At 37.2% G+C, this 17,930-nt stretch overlaps 1 protein-coding gene across 2 annotated transcripts in view; it reads left to right on the top strand.

Moving 5' to 3' along the window:
- Positions 1 to 17,250, top strand: part of cv-d (crossveinless d) — a 36,970-nt gene extending 19,720 nt beyond the window's left edge. For both annotated transcript variants that reach the window (XM_053767187.2, XM_053767186.2), the window contains exons 18-30: positions 164 to 265; positions 1,935 to 2,037; positions 3,035 to 3,163; positions 3,441 to 3,570; positions 4,747 to 4,844; positions 5,652 to 5,852; positions 6,512 to 6,656; positions 9,696 to 9,905; positions 12,102 to 12,236; positions 12,477 to 12,609; positions 13,109 to 13,223; positions 14,383 to 14,514; positions 15,455 to 17,250. In XM_053767187.2, coding sequence (XP_053623162.1) covers positions 164 to 265; positions 1,935 to 2,037; positions 3,035 to 3,163; positions 3,441 to 3,570; positions 4,747 to 4,844; positions 5,652 to 5,852; positions 6,512 to 6,656; positions 9,696 to 9,905; positions 12,102 to 12,236; positions 12,477 to 12,609; positions 13,109 to 13,223; positions 14,383 to 14,514; positions 15,455 to 15,608 — 1,787 coding nt within the window. In that variant the 3' untranslated portion in view covers positions 15,609 to 17,250. The remainder of the gene's footprint in view (positions 1 to 163; positions 266 to 1,934; positions 2,038 to 3,034; positions 3,164 to 3,440; positions 3,571 to 4,746; positions 4,845 to 5,651; positions 5,853 to 6,511; positions 6,657 to 9,695; positions 9,906 to 12,101; positions 12,237 to 12,476; positions 12,610 to 13,108; positions 13,224 to 14,382; positions 14,515 to 15,454) is intronic.
- The last annotated feature ends 680 nt before the right edge of the window (positions 17,251 to 17,930 follow it).

Below are 17,930 nucleotides of genomic sequence, written 5' to 3'. Positions count from 1 at the left end.
TTCGGGTCTCAGGATTTGGCTTTCGGATTTCGGGTTTCGGGTTTCGGGCATCGGGTTTTGGGTATCGGGTATTGGATATCGACTGTCGGGTTTCAGGTTTATTCAGGGTGTTTTCATTCACCGAAAGCAGAAAGTTTTATAACACAAAATTTATCTTTTTCAGCCATGTTTTCAGCGTTGGACTTCTTGAGGCTCGGCAGCCACGTAAACCAGCAGCTGATACAAGTGCCCACACAAATGGAGGTCCATATCCCTAGCGTTTTGGGTGAGAAATACATTTTACCATACCAACAGCTATACGTGCCTTGCAAAGCACGGACGAGCACAAGATAATTTTGGTCACTCATCCAATGACCGACCATTGTGAACGTGTCTTATCCGCCACTATCACAGACCGAACGCGCTAACCACTGCGGCATTTAGGTCCTCTCTTGAATATGTTACCGGCTAAACCCGATTTCAGGATAAACTAGTTTTGCCTAGGCCAAATTCAAATTCAAATCATTTATTCAGAAATTAGACCTTCACAGGCACTTTTTCTCGTCAATCTTTATATTTATAGTTATTTCTCACAAGTTACGAATTACTGGCATTTCGGAACGACCACTGCTGAGAAGAAATGCCGAAAGAAACACATTTGAACAGTGTTGGTCCCTATCATGCCAGATCGGCTTACCATTATACCAGAGTAATTCTTCCTACATGCGATAGGATAAACTATCGCATGTAGAAAAAAATTGTTTATACTACGCATAACTAGTTCATCCTAATAGAAATAAACACACTCAGGTTAAACAGGAATACCGTAGTCTGAATTAATTTAACCTAGTCCGACAAACCAAGGCTTTAGAATAGCATTATAAATATAGTATTTTTAATATTAAAAATACTTTATTATTTATTAGAATGTGATCCGTTATCGTTTTAATGAAATTATTAATTTTAATTAAATAGTATTTTATTCGATTCACCTATTTATTTTGTTTTTCTAGATATTCTATAATATTTAGACTATGCCATGCCAGTTTATCCTGAGAGTGTGTATTTCCGCTACGATAACCTAGTTTGGCCCAGGCTAAACTGGTTTATCCTATCGGGCTTAGGACGAACTAATTTAGGTTAGGCTATACCAGTTTGTTCTATCGTATGTAGGAAGAATTCGTTTAGCTTAGGCAAAACAAGTTTATCCTGGAATCGGGTTTGGCCGGTAACAAAGATATTACATTGCATAAAGATTTTTAAACAATATGCCTGTACATAAACTGTTTTAAGGTGATACATAACTAAATTTCAAACCAATTTCTTGTGTTTATTAGCGAAAACTAAAAAAATCCTCTTTCCAAATCATTCTACACTAGATAAAGGAATTTATTGCAAGGTATTATAGTTTTCCATTACACAATAAAATATAAATAAATAAATATATTAGTACAAATCACACAGATTGAGCTAGGCCCAAAGTAAGTTCGAGACTTGTGTTATGGGATACTAACTCAACGATACTATATTTTATAACAAATACATATATAGATAAATATCCAAGACCCGGGCCAATTAGAAAAAGATCATTTTCCATCATGACCCGACCGGGTATCGAACCCGGACCTCTCGGTTCAGAGGCAAGCGCACTTTACCACTGCGCCACCAAGGTCGTCAAACAATGTAAATTACTATGTAAAGTCTACTATGATGATTTTGGTGCCCACCGTCTTCGGTTTAGTGGACTGCGACTACATTGTGTGGTGGAAAACTAAAATACTTAGCAATAAATTCCTTTATCTAGTGTAGAATAATTTGGAAAGAGGATTTTTTAGTTTTCGCTAATAAACACAAGAAATTGGTAAAAATGTGACGGTGGCGCTAGTGTGCAATTATGTATCGGCTTAAATAAATCGGGTATTGGGTTTTGAGTGTGTGTTTCATTACTTTTTCAGGAATTCCAATTAGACTCCACACAACCAGCATGTCCTTCGCATCAATACGTGGCAATTTGTCCGCTTCTGAAAACTTGCTCATTAGAAATGATTTACATTTGAGGTAATGTATATATTTTGCGTTCATTAAACTTTTTCCTTGGCTTTCGGCGTACATTGCGGTAAAATCAAAACCGAGCCAAACCGGATATTTTCCAACTGTTGTATGCTATTCAGTCTATATTATGTAATCATCTGTCATCGTGTCCCAAGATATAATCATAACCGCAGCCACATATCGGTCGAAAGTTGTATAATAACCATTCCGACTCGACTAGAATATTGAGATGAAAAAATACGGTATATAATACAAAATACGCAATGTTCATTCGCAATATATATTCGCGATGCTGTTACACAACGTTTTAATAAAAAATGGCAATCTGCTTTTAAACTTTCGCTTTGCATATTTATATATTAAACAACAGGTTAAATTAAACGCGCACATACCTTTTTGACGTTTGGAAATAGAAAATGAATGTGCGCGTTTATAACATGTAATGCTTAATGGTAAACTGGTTTTGGGCTTGTCCGGTCTCAGCTTGTTTGATGGGACGTGGCCAACTCAATCCCATTTCAACATGACGGCATACTTTTCTGTACGCAATACGGTGTTACGGACTTCCATCGGGGACTCTCAGTGCGTTTCGATCGCTGCGGCCACGCTTTCATTACGATCCGTCAATGTTCTCGAGGAAGGAATACTTTCTAAAATCAATATTTTACTATTATTGTACAGAGGTTTGTGCGTTTGTATGTTTGAGATAGGTAATCTCCAAAACTAACGAACCGATTTCAAAAATTCGGAAAGGTACATTATCCAAGATTGCTATTGGCTACATTTTATCTCAGAATTCCCACGGGAGCGAAGCCTCGGGCAACATCTAGTCATTCATAAAATTTACATCACGACAGTACAGTTTAATTATTTTAAAGTCAGATAGTAAAAATACTTCCTGTCTTTGTTAAGTTTTTAAAAATTGTAATGACAGCGCGGCCGCAGACATCACCAACAACCACCACATCAGCCTGACAACCGTATAATTCAATATTTCTTTCAGATACCAAGGCATAGTTCTTACGTCACTATCAACGGACGGCCCATTACTCCAATCTGAGCATGTTGCACGACTGCAGAGCTCTGTGGTGGCCCACTTACCAATGAAATTCAATATCTCCGTTCAGTTACAGTGAGTTGAGTAGACCGTACAGAATTGTGATCTTTTTAGCGCAATTTTTGCAATTTGAACAGTGATGATTGTCAGAATACAACACTGTTAAAATGTGTTTCTTTCGGCATTTCTTCTCAGCAGTGGTCGTTCCCGAATAGCTAGTAGTTTGTAGCTTTGGTAAATATCATTTAATTTAGGATATGACGTGAAAAAGTGTTCGTGAACGTCTAATTTAATAATAAATAATTCGATTTGATTTATGACCAATACTGACATGAAGTTTCTTTCGTTCGAGGGATACCCGCGACCTGACGAGTTCCATCCACTCCAAAAGGGGCGGGATAGCGATGCACAGCAGGAAAGAAATTGCGATTTTAACGGATGACGTCCTACATGTGAAAACAGTGGGCGGACAGAAGCGATGGGTGAGATTTTTTCCATTAGATTATAGAGGCCCAACGAGGGAACTCCTCAACGCGGTTTAATGCACGATTCATTTGAATTCGTCGTGATTGCGGAGATCGTGACTAAGAAAAAAATGTTTACCTTTCAATGAATGAATGAACATTTATTGCCAAAAATTAAACACCCACAGCACAAAATTAATGATATTTTAACTATCAATGATGATTATTAACACAAAATTATTGATTTATAGCAAACATGTGAATGAAAATCTTATCATACAAGTGTGTAAGCAGAGTTGTTATGTTGTCCCGTGGTTCATTGCGGCAAATAGACACCTTAAGTATATGTTGCAGCCAGTCAGTAATTTCAACGCTTTCAACGCTTCAACCGCTTTCAAATTTTTAATGGACCTACCGCGAATGTGTCACGGGTCATCATCATCATCTGCAGCCCTCCGTGACCCACTGCTGGGTGTAGACCTCCTTCCGTCTCCGCCAACCATCTCTGTCCTGGGCCATCGCCATCCAGTTGTTGCCAGCAATTTCCATTACATCGTCCCTTCTAGCCAGGTGCCCAGCCCAATTCCATTTTAATGTCGCGACTCTGGAGACCACGTCTAGAACTTTCGATCTTGTAATTCGATGCCGAGCATATCTCGTTCAGTTGTTGCCAGCAATTTCCATTACATCGTTCCTTCTAGCCAGGTGCCCAGCCCAATTCCATTTTTATGTCGCGACTCTGGAGACCACGTCTTGAACTTTCGATCTTGTAATTCGATGCCGAGCATATCTCGTTCAGTTGTTGCCAGCAATTTCCATTACATCGTTCCTTCTAGCCAGGTGCCCAGCCCAATTCCATTTTAATGTCGCGACTCTGGAGACCACGTCTTGAACTTTCGATCTTGTAATTCGATGCCGAGCATATCTCGTTCAGTTGTTGCCAGCAATTTCCATTACATCGTTCCTTCTAGCCAGGTGCCCAGCCCAATTCCATTTTAATGTCGCGACTCTGGAGACCACGTCTAGAACTTTCGATCTTGTAATTCGATGCCGAGCATGGCTCGTCCTTTGCGCAACTGCAATCTTGTATATCCTTTTGTAAGAATCCATGTCTCGGCACCATAGGTGATAGTAGGGAGGACACACTGTCACGGGTCACGGACAAGTTTTTGTGAATATCGTGTTTGCTCTCAGGATGGCGCCACAGGATATTTCTCGGATTGTCGCCTGGAGAGATCCTTTGTCGACTTGATAGACAAACTATTCGGGATAAAAATCAAAGGAGACGTACGGTAAGACCGTTTGGCTTGTTTTTGACCGGTTGCTCGTACGTCGCTCCGCCACGGAGCAGCGAAGGCCCGTGTCCACTTTTTTATTTATTCATTCAAATTTTATTTACAAAAGTAAAATAAAACACTCACATTCCCATATGCACAACAAAATAGAACTAGCTTCGCCCCGGGGCTTCGCTCCCGTGGGAATTTCGGAATACAAGTTACCCTATGTGTTATTCCAGGTTATACTCTACCCGTGTACCAAATTTCATAACAATCCGTACAATAGATTTTGCAGGAAGGAGTAACGAACATACACACATACATCCTCACAAACTTTCGCATTTATAATATCAGTAGGACAATAAACACTAACCTAAAAATAACTAGTACTTAAATGTAAAATATCATTAATTTACTTAATAGTTTATCCCTTCTACTAATATTACTAATATTATTGATGCGAAAGTTTATGTTATGATGTGTGCATTTGTTACTCTTTAACGCAAAATCTACTGGACCGATTGTTATGGAATTTGGTACACGGGTAGAATATAACCTGGAATAACACATAGGGTACTTTTTATTTTTCTAAATTTCCGTTATATATATATATATACATATTGTTATTATATTATTATTATTGAATTTTATTAATTGACAGTTAAATATTTGTACGCCTATAAGGCAGAATGCATGTTCTATATAGATCATGACCACCTGACTGTAATTCTGTATTCTGACAAATAAATGATTGATTTGATTTGATATATTTTTTTTCAGATATATCATTGATATTGATTGATTTGATATATCATTTTCCAGATTTTTAGACCCCATATTAAAGTTAGGATATTTCCTAAAGAATATGCTGTTATCAACTGTGCCCACGACGAATTCCTGTGGTCTTGTCCTTCCCATCCAGAGCAGAGAAGTGGAGAAGGTTGTAACCTTGAGGTTGAAGGTTACTCATCAGAATTACGATGAGTTGACCTTGGAGGTGGCGCCGGAGATAAAGTTTTACAAGTGAGTGTTTTTAAAGTGTACCACACATCAACAGCCGTGATTGTGTAACGGTTAAGACACCTGTGAACCGAAAGGTCTCACGTTCGAATCCTAGGTAATCCACGTGTCACCTCTCTTCGGGCCGCGTAGGTAACTGACTGACGTTTCGTACCGAGTTGCGAACAGAACATAAATTATCTTTGTACGATACCAGTTACGTACTCTGATTGAACTGAAATTTGGTACACACGTTTAGTTTGGATGTCAATGCATTATTATGATAATGACCTGATGGCGTATCCAGGAACGGCTCCCAACGTTCCGATAATAACGAGAAACGATGATTTTTTTGTTCAAGGACTGTTGTTACCTTTTCTATTAGACCAAGATGATTTTTTTTTTTTTTTTTTTATTTATAATAGGACAAATCACACAGATTGAGCTAGCCCCAAAGTATGCTCGAGACTTGTGTTATGGGATACTGACTCAACGATACTATATTTTATAACATATACATATATAGATAAACATCCAAGACCCGGGCCAATCAGGAAAAGATCATTCTCCATCATGACCCGACCGGGGATCGAACCCGGGACCTCTCGGTTCAGTGGCAAGCACTTTACCACTGCGCCACCGAGGTCGTAAAAAGATGAAGTTTTTGATTGCTTTCTTTTTAGAACAGGTAAATCTGACGAAGAAGCCTATTTAAAATCCGTTTCTATAGCGGATTTGAAGATATCGAAGAATCAGTTAAATTTGACTGTTCTAATCGACAACAAAGGTCGCGATATGAATGATTACGATTATCCTAAGGATTTAAAAGTAAGTATACTTTACTTTTTTTAGATAAAAAAATGCATGCATCTTGTTGCTTGCATACCCAATGTCTTAATATAACTTCATATATGTTTGATAGTTATTAAAGTATATTGTTCTCTTTGTCAACAATGTAAATCACGCTGTGCGCACTACATTCTTGGTTTCTCAACCAGCCGTTGTACCCATTGTATTAAGTTTAACATGCTATGTTGTTAATGTGACAATAAATAAAATAAAATATAATAAAATCAAATATAACATATTTTTATTGACAATATTAATAAATTGCACATATATAGTGCATTCAAAAGTCAACTGACACACCACAATGTCTAAAAACCCGCGTATTTAACCAATGTGTCCTGCCCACCATGACTTATGTTGCCGAGACATGGACGCTCACGAAGGAGACTGTGTACAAATTGAGATTCGCACAGAGAGCCATGGAGCGGGCCATGCTCGACGTCAGATTGCAAGATCGCGTTCCAAACACCGTCATCCGACAGCGTACCAAAGTACGGGACGTGAGAGACGCGGTCATGAACCTGAAGTGGAACTTGGGCAGGACACCTGGCACGTCGGCGTGATGGCAGGTGGAGTAAAGTGCTGACTGAATGGTGGCCTAGGGCCGGCGAGAGAGGTATCGGACGCCCTGCGATGAGATGGGCGGACGATATAAAAAAAAGTCGCAGGTTGTGCATGGATGAGAGAGGCACAGGACAGAGGAAGTTGGCATAAGCGAAGAGAGATCTATGCTCAGCTGTGGGCACAAAGAGTAAAGGGTATATTCGAAATTTGAAAAAAAAAATCTACCAATCTTAGCGATATTTCCTTGAATGTTGCCAACATTAATCTCTAGCGGCCATCTTGAATGGCCGCCATTGTGGGCGTGAGGCATTAGTGTCAAGAATACGTCAGTTGCATCATGTTTTTAAGTTCAAGTGTTTTTCGCGCCATTTTTGTTTATTTTCGTAATATCCCCAAGATAGTTCGTAATTGCCCCTACACGAAAAAATATGATTCGACATTTTAAATGCTTGCTTTGAATAATCTAATAACATGTTGACGACCTCGGTGGCGCAGTAGTAAAGTGCTTGCCTCTGAACCGAGAGGTCCCGGGTTCGATCCCCGGTCGGGTTATGATGGAAAATGATCTTTTTCTGATTGGCCAGGGTCTTGGATGTTTATCTATATATGTATATGTTATAAAATGTTATAGTATCGTTGAGTTAGTATCCCATAACACAAGTCTAGAACTTACTTTGGGGCTAGCTCAATCTGTGTGATTTGTCCTAATATATTTATTTATATTTTATTTGTTTAAGATTCTAATACAATTAGTAATATATCACTTTATTGAGTAACACAGAGGTAAAACGATAATGACAGTAAATATAAAATAAATTGGAATAATTAACTGAAACAGAGACTTCCAATCATCTCTTATAAATTTCTGTCGAAATTACCATTTTATATTGTTTATAATTAAATATATAAATATATATTGGGACAAATCACGCAGATAGAGCTAGCCCCAAAGTAAGTTCGAGACTTGTGTTATGGGATACTGACTCAACGATACTATATTTTATAACAAATACATATATAGATATAGATGACCCGAGCTAATCAGGAATAGATCATTCTCCATCATGACCCGACCGGGAATCTAACCCGGGACCTCTCGGTTCAGTGGCAAGAACTTTACCACTGCGCCACCGAGGTCGTCAACTAAACTTAGGCTTTGAGACTTTGGGTCCCTGGGGTCCCGAAGCCAAAAAAATAATTGGTGACTTATCGGCACGCTTCTTCGAGACAACTGGTGACCGCAGAGCTGGCAGCTTCCTGGCTCAAAGAATCAGTCTTATAATTCAAAGAGGAAATGCTGCTAGCATTTTGGGCACTGTGTCTGGAGGAGACGTGTTTGACGAAATTTTTAGCTTGTAGAATATAATACAATTACAATTCATTTCTTCTGAAAATACAATTACAATTTATTTCTTACAATTGAACTGTAAGAAATGAATTGTAATTGAAATTGAAGAAATGAAGAAATGAAATGAATTGTAAAATACAATTACAATTCATTTCTTACAATTGAATTGTAATTGTATGTGAACTAACCGTATATTATCTGTGATTGACTGGAATAAAAATGAGTTTTTTTATGAACTATAAAAAAAAAACTAAACTTAAATTACACAAAAAATATATTTTATTTATATTATAACTCGGGGCAGCATTAAGTCTGCACCATGTTTGAGCCAAACATTCTTGACGTTCACATAATCACCAGAATTGTAATATGCTTATATATTTTTACAAAGTAGATACATCTTTAATAACTGTTGAAATATAGAACGCACCCTATTCTGACAATAGATAAACGTCAAGTCGTGTTTTTTTTCCCGCCTTCTGCGTCTCTCTTCCCGCGCTGCTCTGTCTGTATCGTGCTATTTTTATTATCACTAATAAACTAAACTTAATTAATTATCAGTTTTTCTTTAATAACAATCTCAGATTTTTTTATCAGACATATTAAGACTTATATATTTATTTAATTTCGTCCACTGGTGTCATACACACATCCTTACACACAAGTCTCAATATATTATATATACTCTACTGCAAAAAGCAGTTATACTAGATACATGTCGTGTAGTTCGCAAATTTCGGCATTTCTTCTCAGCAGTGGTCGTTCCGTAATGCTAGTAGTTTGTAGCTTTGGTAAACATAATTTAATTTAGAGTATGACGCGAAAAAGTGCCTGTGATGTCCTAATTTCTGAAAAAATGTTTTGATTTTGATTAATTTCTATCTTTTTAAACTCTTAATATCTTTTTTCTTTTCAATTGGTTACGTTTGGCCACAAGCTCAAAATTAATTTTGAGTGAAATAGAAAAACCCAATATAATAATAAATCATTTTATTTCAGGTAATAATATAAGTACAGTATGAAAAACCTAATACAAATGCCAGTGGCCCACATTATAAATACCTTACAGACTAACATACAACATTAAATAAAATATTTGCTTACAGTTAAACTTCAGCCACCAAATTGACTATAAACCCTGGCCTGACCAAGACATTTCCACGCTGCCGCTTCCATACAATGGGACTACGTTGCTGACATACAGTAGCGAGACAGACAGACAGACGTTGCTCAACGTCAAGTTTGGTTTCGTGCCTGGTAACAAATCAGGCGTGTCCGAGAAGAGCTTCAGAGTTGATATCATCAGAGATAAAAAGGTGATAAATTAACAGTTTAAAAAACACTCATAATACACGTTTTTATAGGTGTACGTAAAAGCCAAAAACTTTTTAACGTCTTTGATAACTAAATATTAATTGTGCCTATCGTCCGGCTTCAACATAAGACCTTGAAACCTAATCGTGGTCAAAGTTCATAACAAGATTTATTTATTTATTTATCAAGGTCAGGTCAGGTTACAATCAATATGTGGCGACATCTACCACGCCACATGCACAACGGCGCAGATGTAAAAAGCCGACCAAACGCAACAAGCCACATTAATGATCCACCACACTACGGACAGATGGCACGACAGTCGACTCACTATAGACAGCTAACAAGCCTAGAACGCGCAGACAGTGCGTTTTCGATTGGAAGCATATATACAACCTCCGACACGACACCGTCTGTCGTGTGCGGTTCCCCAGGCGCAACATCCTGCCTGGCGGGAAGATCTTCCCTTTATGACAGTCGAGCAATATCTCACTACAAATGTAAGCAAGATATATAACAAAAGTTATGAGCCAGACTGTGACCTAAAAGCGTGTACCCACAACATGACAAACATATATTATAAAGATATAGTTCCACAAAGAAAACAAAGCGCCTAAGCAAACAATTTTTTTACATACAATTCCTGTTTATAATTAAAACCATTGTAAAAATTAAAACTAAATTAGGTTAAACATAATATATCAAAGCTCAGTGGAGGACACATTCGATTTTATTTATAAAAGTATTTGTCTTAGTAACAGCAAAAAATATAAATCTTTTCATTACTCAAATAAAGTTCATTGTATAAACGACACACACATACGGACAATCGGATTATAGAGATTTATTTTTGTAGGTGGCCAATATGAAAACCTTACGATGATTGTGAGTAAGAAGTCTTGTATTCAATTTAAGCAAAGAGTGTATAATTTTGTGTTGTAGCGGGGGCTAGGTGATTATTCTCGACCGCCACAAAGGGAAGATCTTCCCGCCAGGCTAGGTGTTGCGCCTGGGGAACCGCACGCGACAGACGGTGTCGTGTCGGAGGTTGTGTATATGCTTCCAATCGAAAACGCACTGTCTGCGCGGTCTGGGCTTGTTAGCTGTCCATAGTATGTCGACCGTCGTGCCATCTGTCCGTAGTGTCCTGGATCACTTGTGTGGCTTGTTATTCGTTGCGTTTGGTCGGCCTTTACATCTGCGCCGTTGTGCATGTGGCGTGGTAGATGTCGCCACAGTGTAAATATAAAGACTTTTATAACAAGTCCAAACACAGCTATGACACGACGTTCCATCATGAAGTTCCAGTATATCTTCCGGCTCCATCATCAGATCAGTTCGACAGCACCATATTATCATATTGTCATCAGAACTACGCACAGCTGCCAATTTTCATGACGCTACGATCCTTGGAAGATGGTTAAATCAGTTGCCTCAGATTCCATTACATAGTTGACGACCTCCGTCGCCTAATGGCCATCATGCCGTACTGCTACACTGGAAGTCCCGGGTTGATCCCCGGTCGGGTCAAGATGGAAAATGATCTTTTTCAGATTGACCTGGGTTTTGTATGTTTATCTAATATATGTATATGTTATAGTATTGTTGAATTAGTATAACACAAGTTTCGAACTTACTTTGGGGTGTACTTTACAAGTTTCGAACTTACAATCTGTGTGATTTGTCTCTATATATTTATTTATATTTTATTTATTTATAGTTTCTTACATACATACAGGTCGACCTATACATATACATATATGTCGTGATATATTATCTTTATTTCCTTATCCAGAGTTAGCACACAGAAGTGAATGTTCTTCAAATTTGTAATACATATAATACATATAATTGTCGAAATTCCGGAGTGAGTTTAGTTCAATTCGTCGACGCACCCGCAAGTTTGACGCTAGTGTTCGATCGAGTTTTACTAGAATAGATACCAATTAACAATATCCGCGCGGATTCAGAAGTGAGTTTTATTTAACTGTCAACCAATGTGCAGTTTGCCTCACAATGTTTTCCTTCACCGGAGACAAGTGCTGGTCGATGAAAACCACTTTATATATTAGTCAGATTGGTATACAAACTCATGTGGCACGAGTAGTATTCGAATATGGGACGATTCGATCACAAGCGGATTGTCTTAACCACTTGACAACCGGTTTAAAATATTGGAAATGTTTTGTTTGTTACAGATGCCAGAATTATTAAACTCGATATTCAGAGTGCTGAGCTCGTTGATACCCGATGCTGTAATGGATAGGCTGATGAGGATTGAGAAGTCTGATGTTTTCGGCCCACTCAAATCGTTCACTATATTTACAATTAAGGTATTGTTTGCATACAAAATAGGTGTTAACTATTTTTAATAGCAATTTATCACAATAGTACTTAAAATACCTTTATATAATTGATGTTTGTTGCGCCGCTTCTTCTTCACCTGCGCTTTAGGATTTGCAGTTTGGTTTGACCTCAGGCGGTTAACCGAATTCAAAAATACGCTCGGCTTTGAGGCGTCACAACTCCGAATATAGATGCATGTGGCTAATCATATTATATATTTTTTTTAGGAAAAAGACACGGGATTAACCTCGATAAGTAATGATAAATTTGAAACAGTATTTGAGTCGCCAACCCCTAATATATTCCAGTACATTGACAGCTTTACGGCTGTACAGAGGCTAAAGAAAATTGGACTTTACAGTGAGTGAACATTTTATAATTTTATTAATACAGGGTCACTGGTGTCTAACGCATAACCTTCCAAAGGCGCATAAGGTACATAGATACTGACATCTTTTGTTGTACGACTTTTGTCTGAACGTGATAAATACAGAAATTTTACCTTTTCTATTTCCCGGCCGTTTCGGAGCTTGGTACAAAGGTCCGTGGTCGCTGGGCGACCGACTCAGCAAGATACGTCGACGACGACTGTCCGGCAGAATCTTCTGTGACGGTACATGGCGCAGAAATAATATGGCGGTACATATTATTTCTGCGCCAAGTACCGTCACAATACTGACAAGTGTCCTTATTCCATGGACCTTTGTAACAACGTCCGAAACGTCTGGGAAATGTAAAAGGTATGTGCGCGTTTAATACCTGTCGTTTAATATATAATTATGCAATGCGTAAGTAAAGTAGTTAAGTACTTTGTATCCCAAAATAGTCATATTTTATTGAGATATAAGTAACTTTTCAGAGGAATGTCGTGTACAAGAGTCCATAGTGAACACATTGCGAGGTACAGTGGAGCGCGCGCAACCTCAACGTTGTGCGCAGGGAGTACTGCTAGCCGACTGTACACAAGTACCTAAGTGAGTTTATTTATTTTAAGTATAACACTAAGAAACACATTGGATTTAACATTCATTTATTTTATAACAACATGTGGTAGACACCAATAAAGTTGGTGTGTTTCTCAGAGCGTTTGGACCGCTGCGGCCGCGCGTAACCAATTAGCTATAATATTATTAGTACATCTATAATATTGTTTATTATCTATATATATATATATATATATATATATATATATATATATATATATATATATATATATATATATATATATATATATATATATAATAAAAATTTAAGTGCGCTATGTCTGTACATAGGACAGAAAAAAGGAGGTCTATAAGGGACTAATTCAATTCAAATCGTTCATTGCCATTCATATTGTACATCAGTTCTCTTAGCTAGCTAACACTGTTTACATAATAGGTACAATATTAACCCTGTCGGATATTTGCTAGCAAGAATATGAAACGTCTGGTGGATTAATAGAACTGATAGAAGCTAAAATATATATTGGTAGTCTGCCTGTTAGAACGTGCATTACGCAAAAACGATTGGATGGAATGTGATGCGGTTCAAAGTTGTATAACAGATGGTCTAACTCAAAATCTGGTATAGGTTTCATCACCATACGTTGCTTAAAACCCGAGATATCGATAATAATATCTATGACGCACATAATAAACTAGTAAAAGCACGTTCTGAAATAATATTAAACTTTTAGTATTCCATATGAATGTCTTCAATTATCAAAAAGTCACTCTGTATTGTTAGGCGATAAATTCGCGAGAATACAATTCATGAGATGTCCCATCTCTACAGGGCGGTCACAGCACTAATTCCGTGCTGTGATTGGGCGACGGCACGCGGCATTTTCTATTGTTAATTAGATTTATTATTTGATTATGTATTATATTCAAGTTTATTAGAAATATTTTAACTGAGATAAAGACCCAGTTTCATTTAAAGCTCCCTAATCTATACTATTATTATAAAGAGGTAAGCGTTTGTGGGTTTGTGTGTTTGAGGCGGCTAATATACGAAATACCGAACGGATTTCAAAAAATCTTTCACCATTAGAAAGGTACATTATCCAAGATTGCTATATAGGCTATGTTTTGTCTCCAAATTCTCACGGAAGCGAAGCCCCGGGCAACATCTAGTGTATTATATTTCTAGGTTCGCAGTGTTGAGATTGAAAAATGGAGGGTTCCGGATCCATGCTGGTGGTCGTCATGTGGACCTTAATGATAACGCCACGGACCACAAACACCACGTTGAAAATAGCAGCAATACCACAGAATATTTTGAGTAAGTTTCTAGTTTAAATATATATGTCACAAATGCTTTTTAACGAATTATTTAAACAATGACGAGACGAAAAAAGTATGGGATCGAGCGGGAATCGAATCGAATCGAACGCTTTAACTAGATGGTGCTGTTAACCACTGAGCTGTTGAGACCGTAATGCCAGTTAGGTACTCCTAAATCATGGGTTCGATTCCCGCTCGATCTCAGATTTTGTCTCATTTAATTATTATCAAAAATTTGTTAGATAATAGTAATTTACAAGCTTTTATTTAAAACTCAATGTTTGCTAGTTTGTTTGTAATCAAATATTGCAAGTTAGATTTCTTCTACTGCTGCTTGTCCTACAGATAAAATACTAAATAAAATAGTAAATTGTCAAAACTACAAATGTTTGGAACCGGGTCCAAACTAAACAAATATTCTTCTCAATATTAATTCAGCGGTTCAATTGTAAACGCGTAACAGACAGACAGATTTTAGTGAGCTACGGCGTAAAGCAGGCCGCATAAAAATGTTGTAAAAATTATATCTTAGATTGGGTTGCATTGCATTCAACAATCAACTATTGACCTGCGCGCCGAGATAGTTTATATAAAATACAGTACTTAGCGTTTTTCTGCGCAGCTTAGAGTTAATGTCAAAGTGTATTGGTGCAACCCACACCTAATCTTTGAATTTACACATTTTTTGTTATGTGTTTCCTTACATATTATAAAACAAACTCCTCTGCCGCTTCTGTCTGTCTGTTCGCGATAAACTCAAAAACTAGTGCACGGATTTTCATGCGGTTCCCACCAATAGATTGTGTGATTCCTGGTGAAGTTTTAGGTATATAATTTATTATGTTTTCATACGAGGGAAAGCCGGGACGGGCCACTAGTATTGTAAATGTTGTGTAGCATATTATTTTATTACCTAATATGTATTTTTCTTTCTGCAGTATACAAAAAAGCGCGGAGATCACGAGAATATCATTAAACATGGATATAGACGTATACCGCACAAGAAACGAACTAATTATACTAATTCCTAGCGTATATATGAACAGTGTGTGCGGCGAATGTTCTGGAGAGAGCGTGCCAATGGCTTGCTAGAGAAATGAAATTATTTTTAAACTTTCGCGTTGCATAATTACTCGTATATACCTGCTAAATAACAGGTATTACACGCGCACATACCTTTTTTATTACGGTAGAATCTACCAGACAAATGTCGTCGCCATAGCATGCTGAGTCACTCGCCCAGTGACCTTTGTAACAAGGTCCGAAACGGCTGTATTTGTTTATATGATAGCTTTTCGTTGTTTTATTGTTTTTCTTTATACTTTTACTTTTTAATAACAATATGACACTATGTACACCAAGTGGGGAGAGGCTGGCGTACTGAGATACAAGCTCTGCTTAGTTTAGACACCAGTCTCTTAAATGTAATTCGCAACATAATGTTTACTTTGTTAATATATTTATAGATTGTGGAGAAAAATAAAGAATTTTGAATTTTGAATTTGAATTGAGTCTGGGAAATAGAAAAGGTATGTCCGCGTTTAATACCTGTTATTAAGTTGGTATAATACCCCAGAATATTTTGAGTAAGTTACTAGTTTAAATGGATGTCACACGTATGCATTTTAACTAATTTTTTAAACAATGATGAGACGAAAAAGTATGGGATCGAGCGGGAATCGAATAGATGGTGCTGTTAACCACTGGGCTGTTGAGACCGTAATGCCAGTTAGGTACACCTAAATCGTGGGTTCGATTCCCGCTCGATCCCAGATTTTGTCTCACTCAATTATTTTCAAAAATTTAATAAATTACCTGTTATTATTTAGTATATAAAAATGAAATTGTGCCACGGTAACAAATTTCGAAGATTCGCTCGTAATTTTACCGGCTATTTTATTATGGTTTCACCCGAACGAAGACGGGACGCGTCGTTAGTTAATTATATGGCATCAAACGTGTCGCCACTCAATCTGGAACATTGAAGGTTATTGATAAGAATCAAATGATTTGTTTTTTTTTTACTATAACGATGTATGTGGTGGTAAATCTTTAGGTAATTAAAAACAAATCTAATAGTGTATAATAAAAAAAAAAACGTGTCTCTGAAATAAGTATGTTATATGTTCTACAAGCGTTGGTGATTCGAAAGGTCCCTGGTTCGTGCCACACGAGTTTGTACACCAATCTGACTCGTGTATAGTAGTTTTCATCGACCACCACTTGCTTCCGGTGAAGGGAAACATCGTGAACCTGCACACTGGTTGATTCTTATTGTGTGTGAAATGGAGAAGGCAATGGCAAACCACTCCATTAATAATGCCAGGAAAGTTGTTGTGTGTGTTTGATTCCACGTAATAACCACGACCCTCGACCCTCGGCCATGAGGAAGAATCGACTATGAAGAAGTTGTACAAATATTTTCATACAATTTTCGCTAATATAATGTGTGATGTTTTCTCCAATTAGATACCTAATATATACTATTATTATAAAGAGGTAAGCGTTTGTGAGTTTGTATGTTTGAGGCGGTTAATCTTCGAAACCACTGAACCGATTTCGAAAATTCTTTCACCATTAGAAAGGTACATTATCCAAGATTGCTATAGGCTATATTTTATCTCAATCCCCTGGCAACATCTAATATTTTTAATGAAAAGTGCTTATCGATACATATATAACAAAACTGTAGATGGTCTAGGCATGTACATAGAAGATATTATAGAACAATAAAGGTGGTTCGTTATAAGACTAATAGAAGCCAAAACAATTTTTTTTAGAATTTCTGTCTGTCTGTATGTTTGTTCGCGCATCACGCAAAAATTACTGGTGGTTCGCAGAGCGTTTCGACCGCTGCGGCTGCGCGGTCATTACAATCCGTCAATTATCTTGAAGAAGGATTCATATAATTAACATTACTACAGTACAGCGTAATTAATGTAAAGTCATTATAGTAAAACTCATTTTAGTCTTTGTTAAAATTTGAAACTATATAATGACAGCGCGAGCGAAGCGGTCGAAACGCTCTGCGAACCACCCGATAGAATTTGATTAGATTATAACAATACACCAATTGCACCAAAAGCGAAATTAACAAAAAAGAACCACAAAAAAAAATAAATAAAAGCCACAAAGGCGGACTTATCGCTAAAGCAAAGCGATCTCTTCCATATAGCGGGTGGTTTTATGTAAAATCTGGTATAGTTTTCATCGCGATACGTTGCTTAGAGAGATATTGAGAAACATATGTTACGGACGAAAAAAAAAGACGCAGGCGAAGCCGCGGGCAGATGCTAATAATGTAATAAAGAAATGTTTCAATTTCAACTAACAGTATATTGTAAAACAATATATTTTTTTAAAAAATATATTTAAGTATTTAAGGATCAAAATAAAATATGTATGAAAACAAAA

This window comes from Plodia interpunctella, chromosome 30, assembly GCF_027563975.2.
Source record: "Plodia interpunctella isolate USDA-ARS_2022_Savannah chromosome 30, ilPloInte3.2, whole genome shotgun sequence".
Taxonomy (NCBI): domain Eukaryota; kingdom Metazoa; phylum Arthropoda; class Insecta; order Lepidoptera; family Pyralidae; genus Plodia; species Plodia interpunctella.
This window is presented reverse-complemented; position numbering and strand designations above follow the sequence as displayed.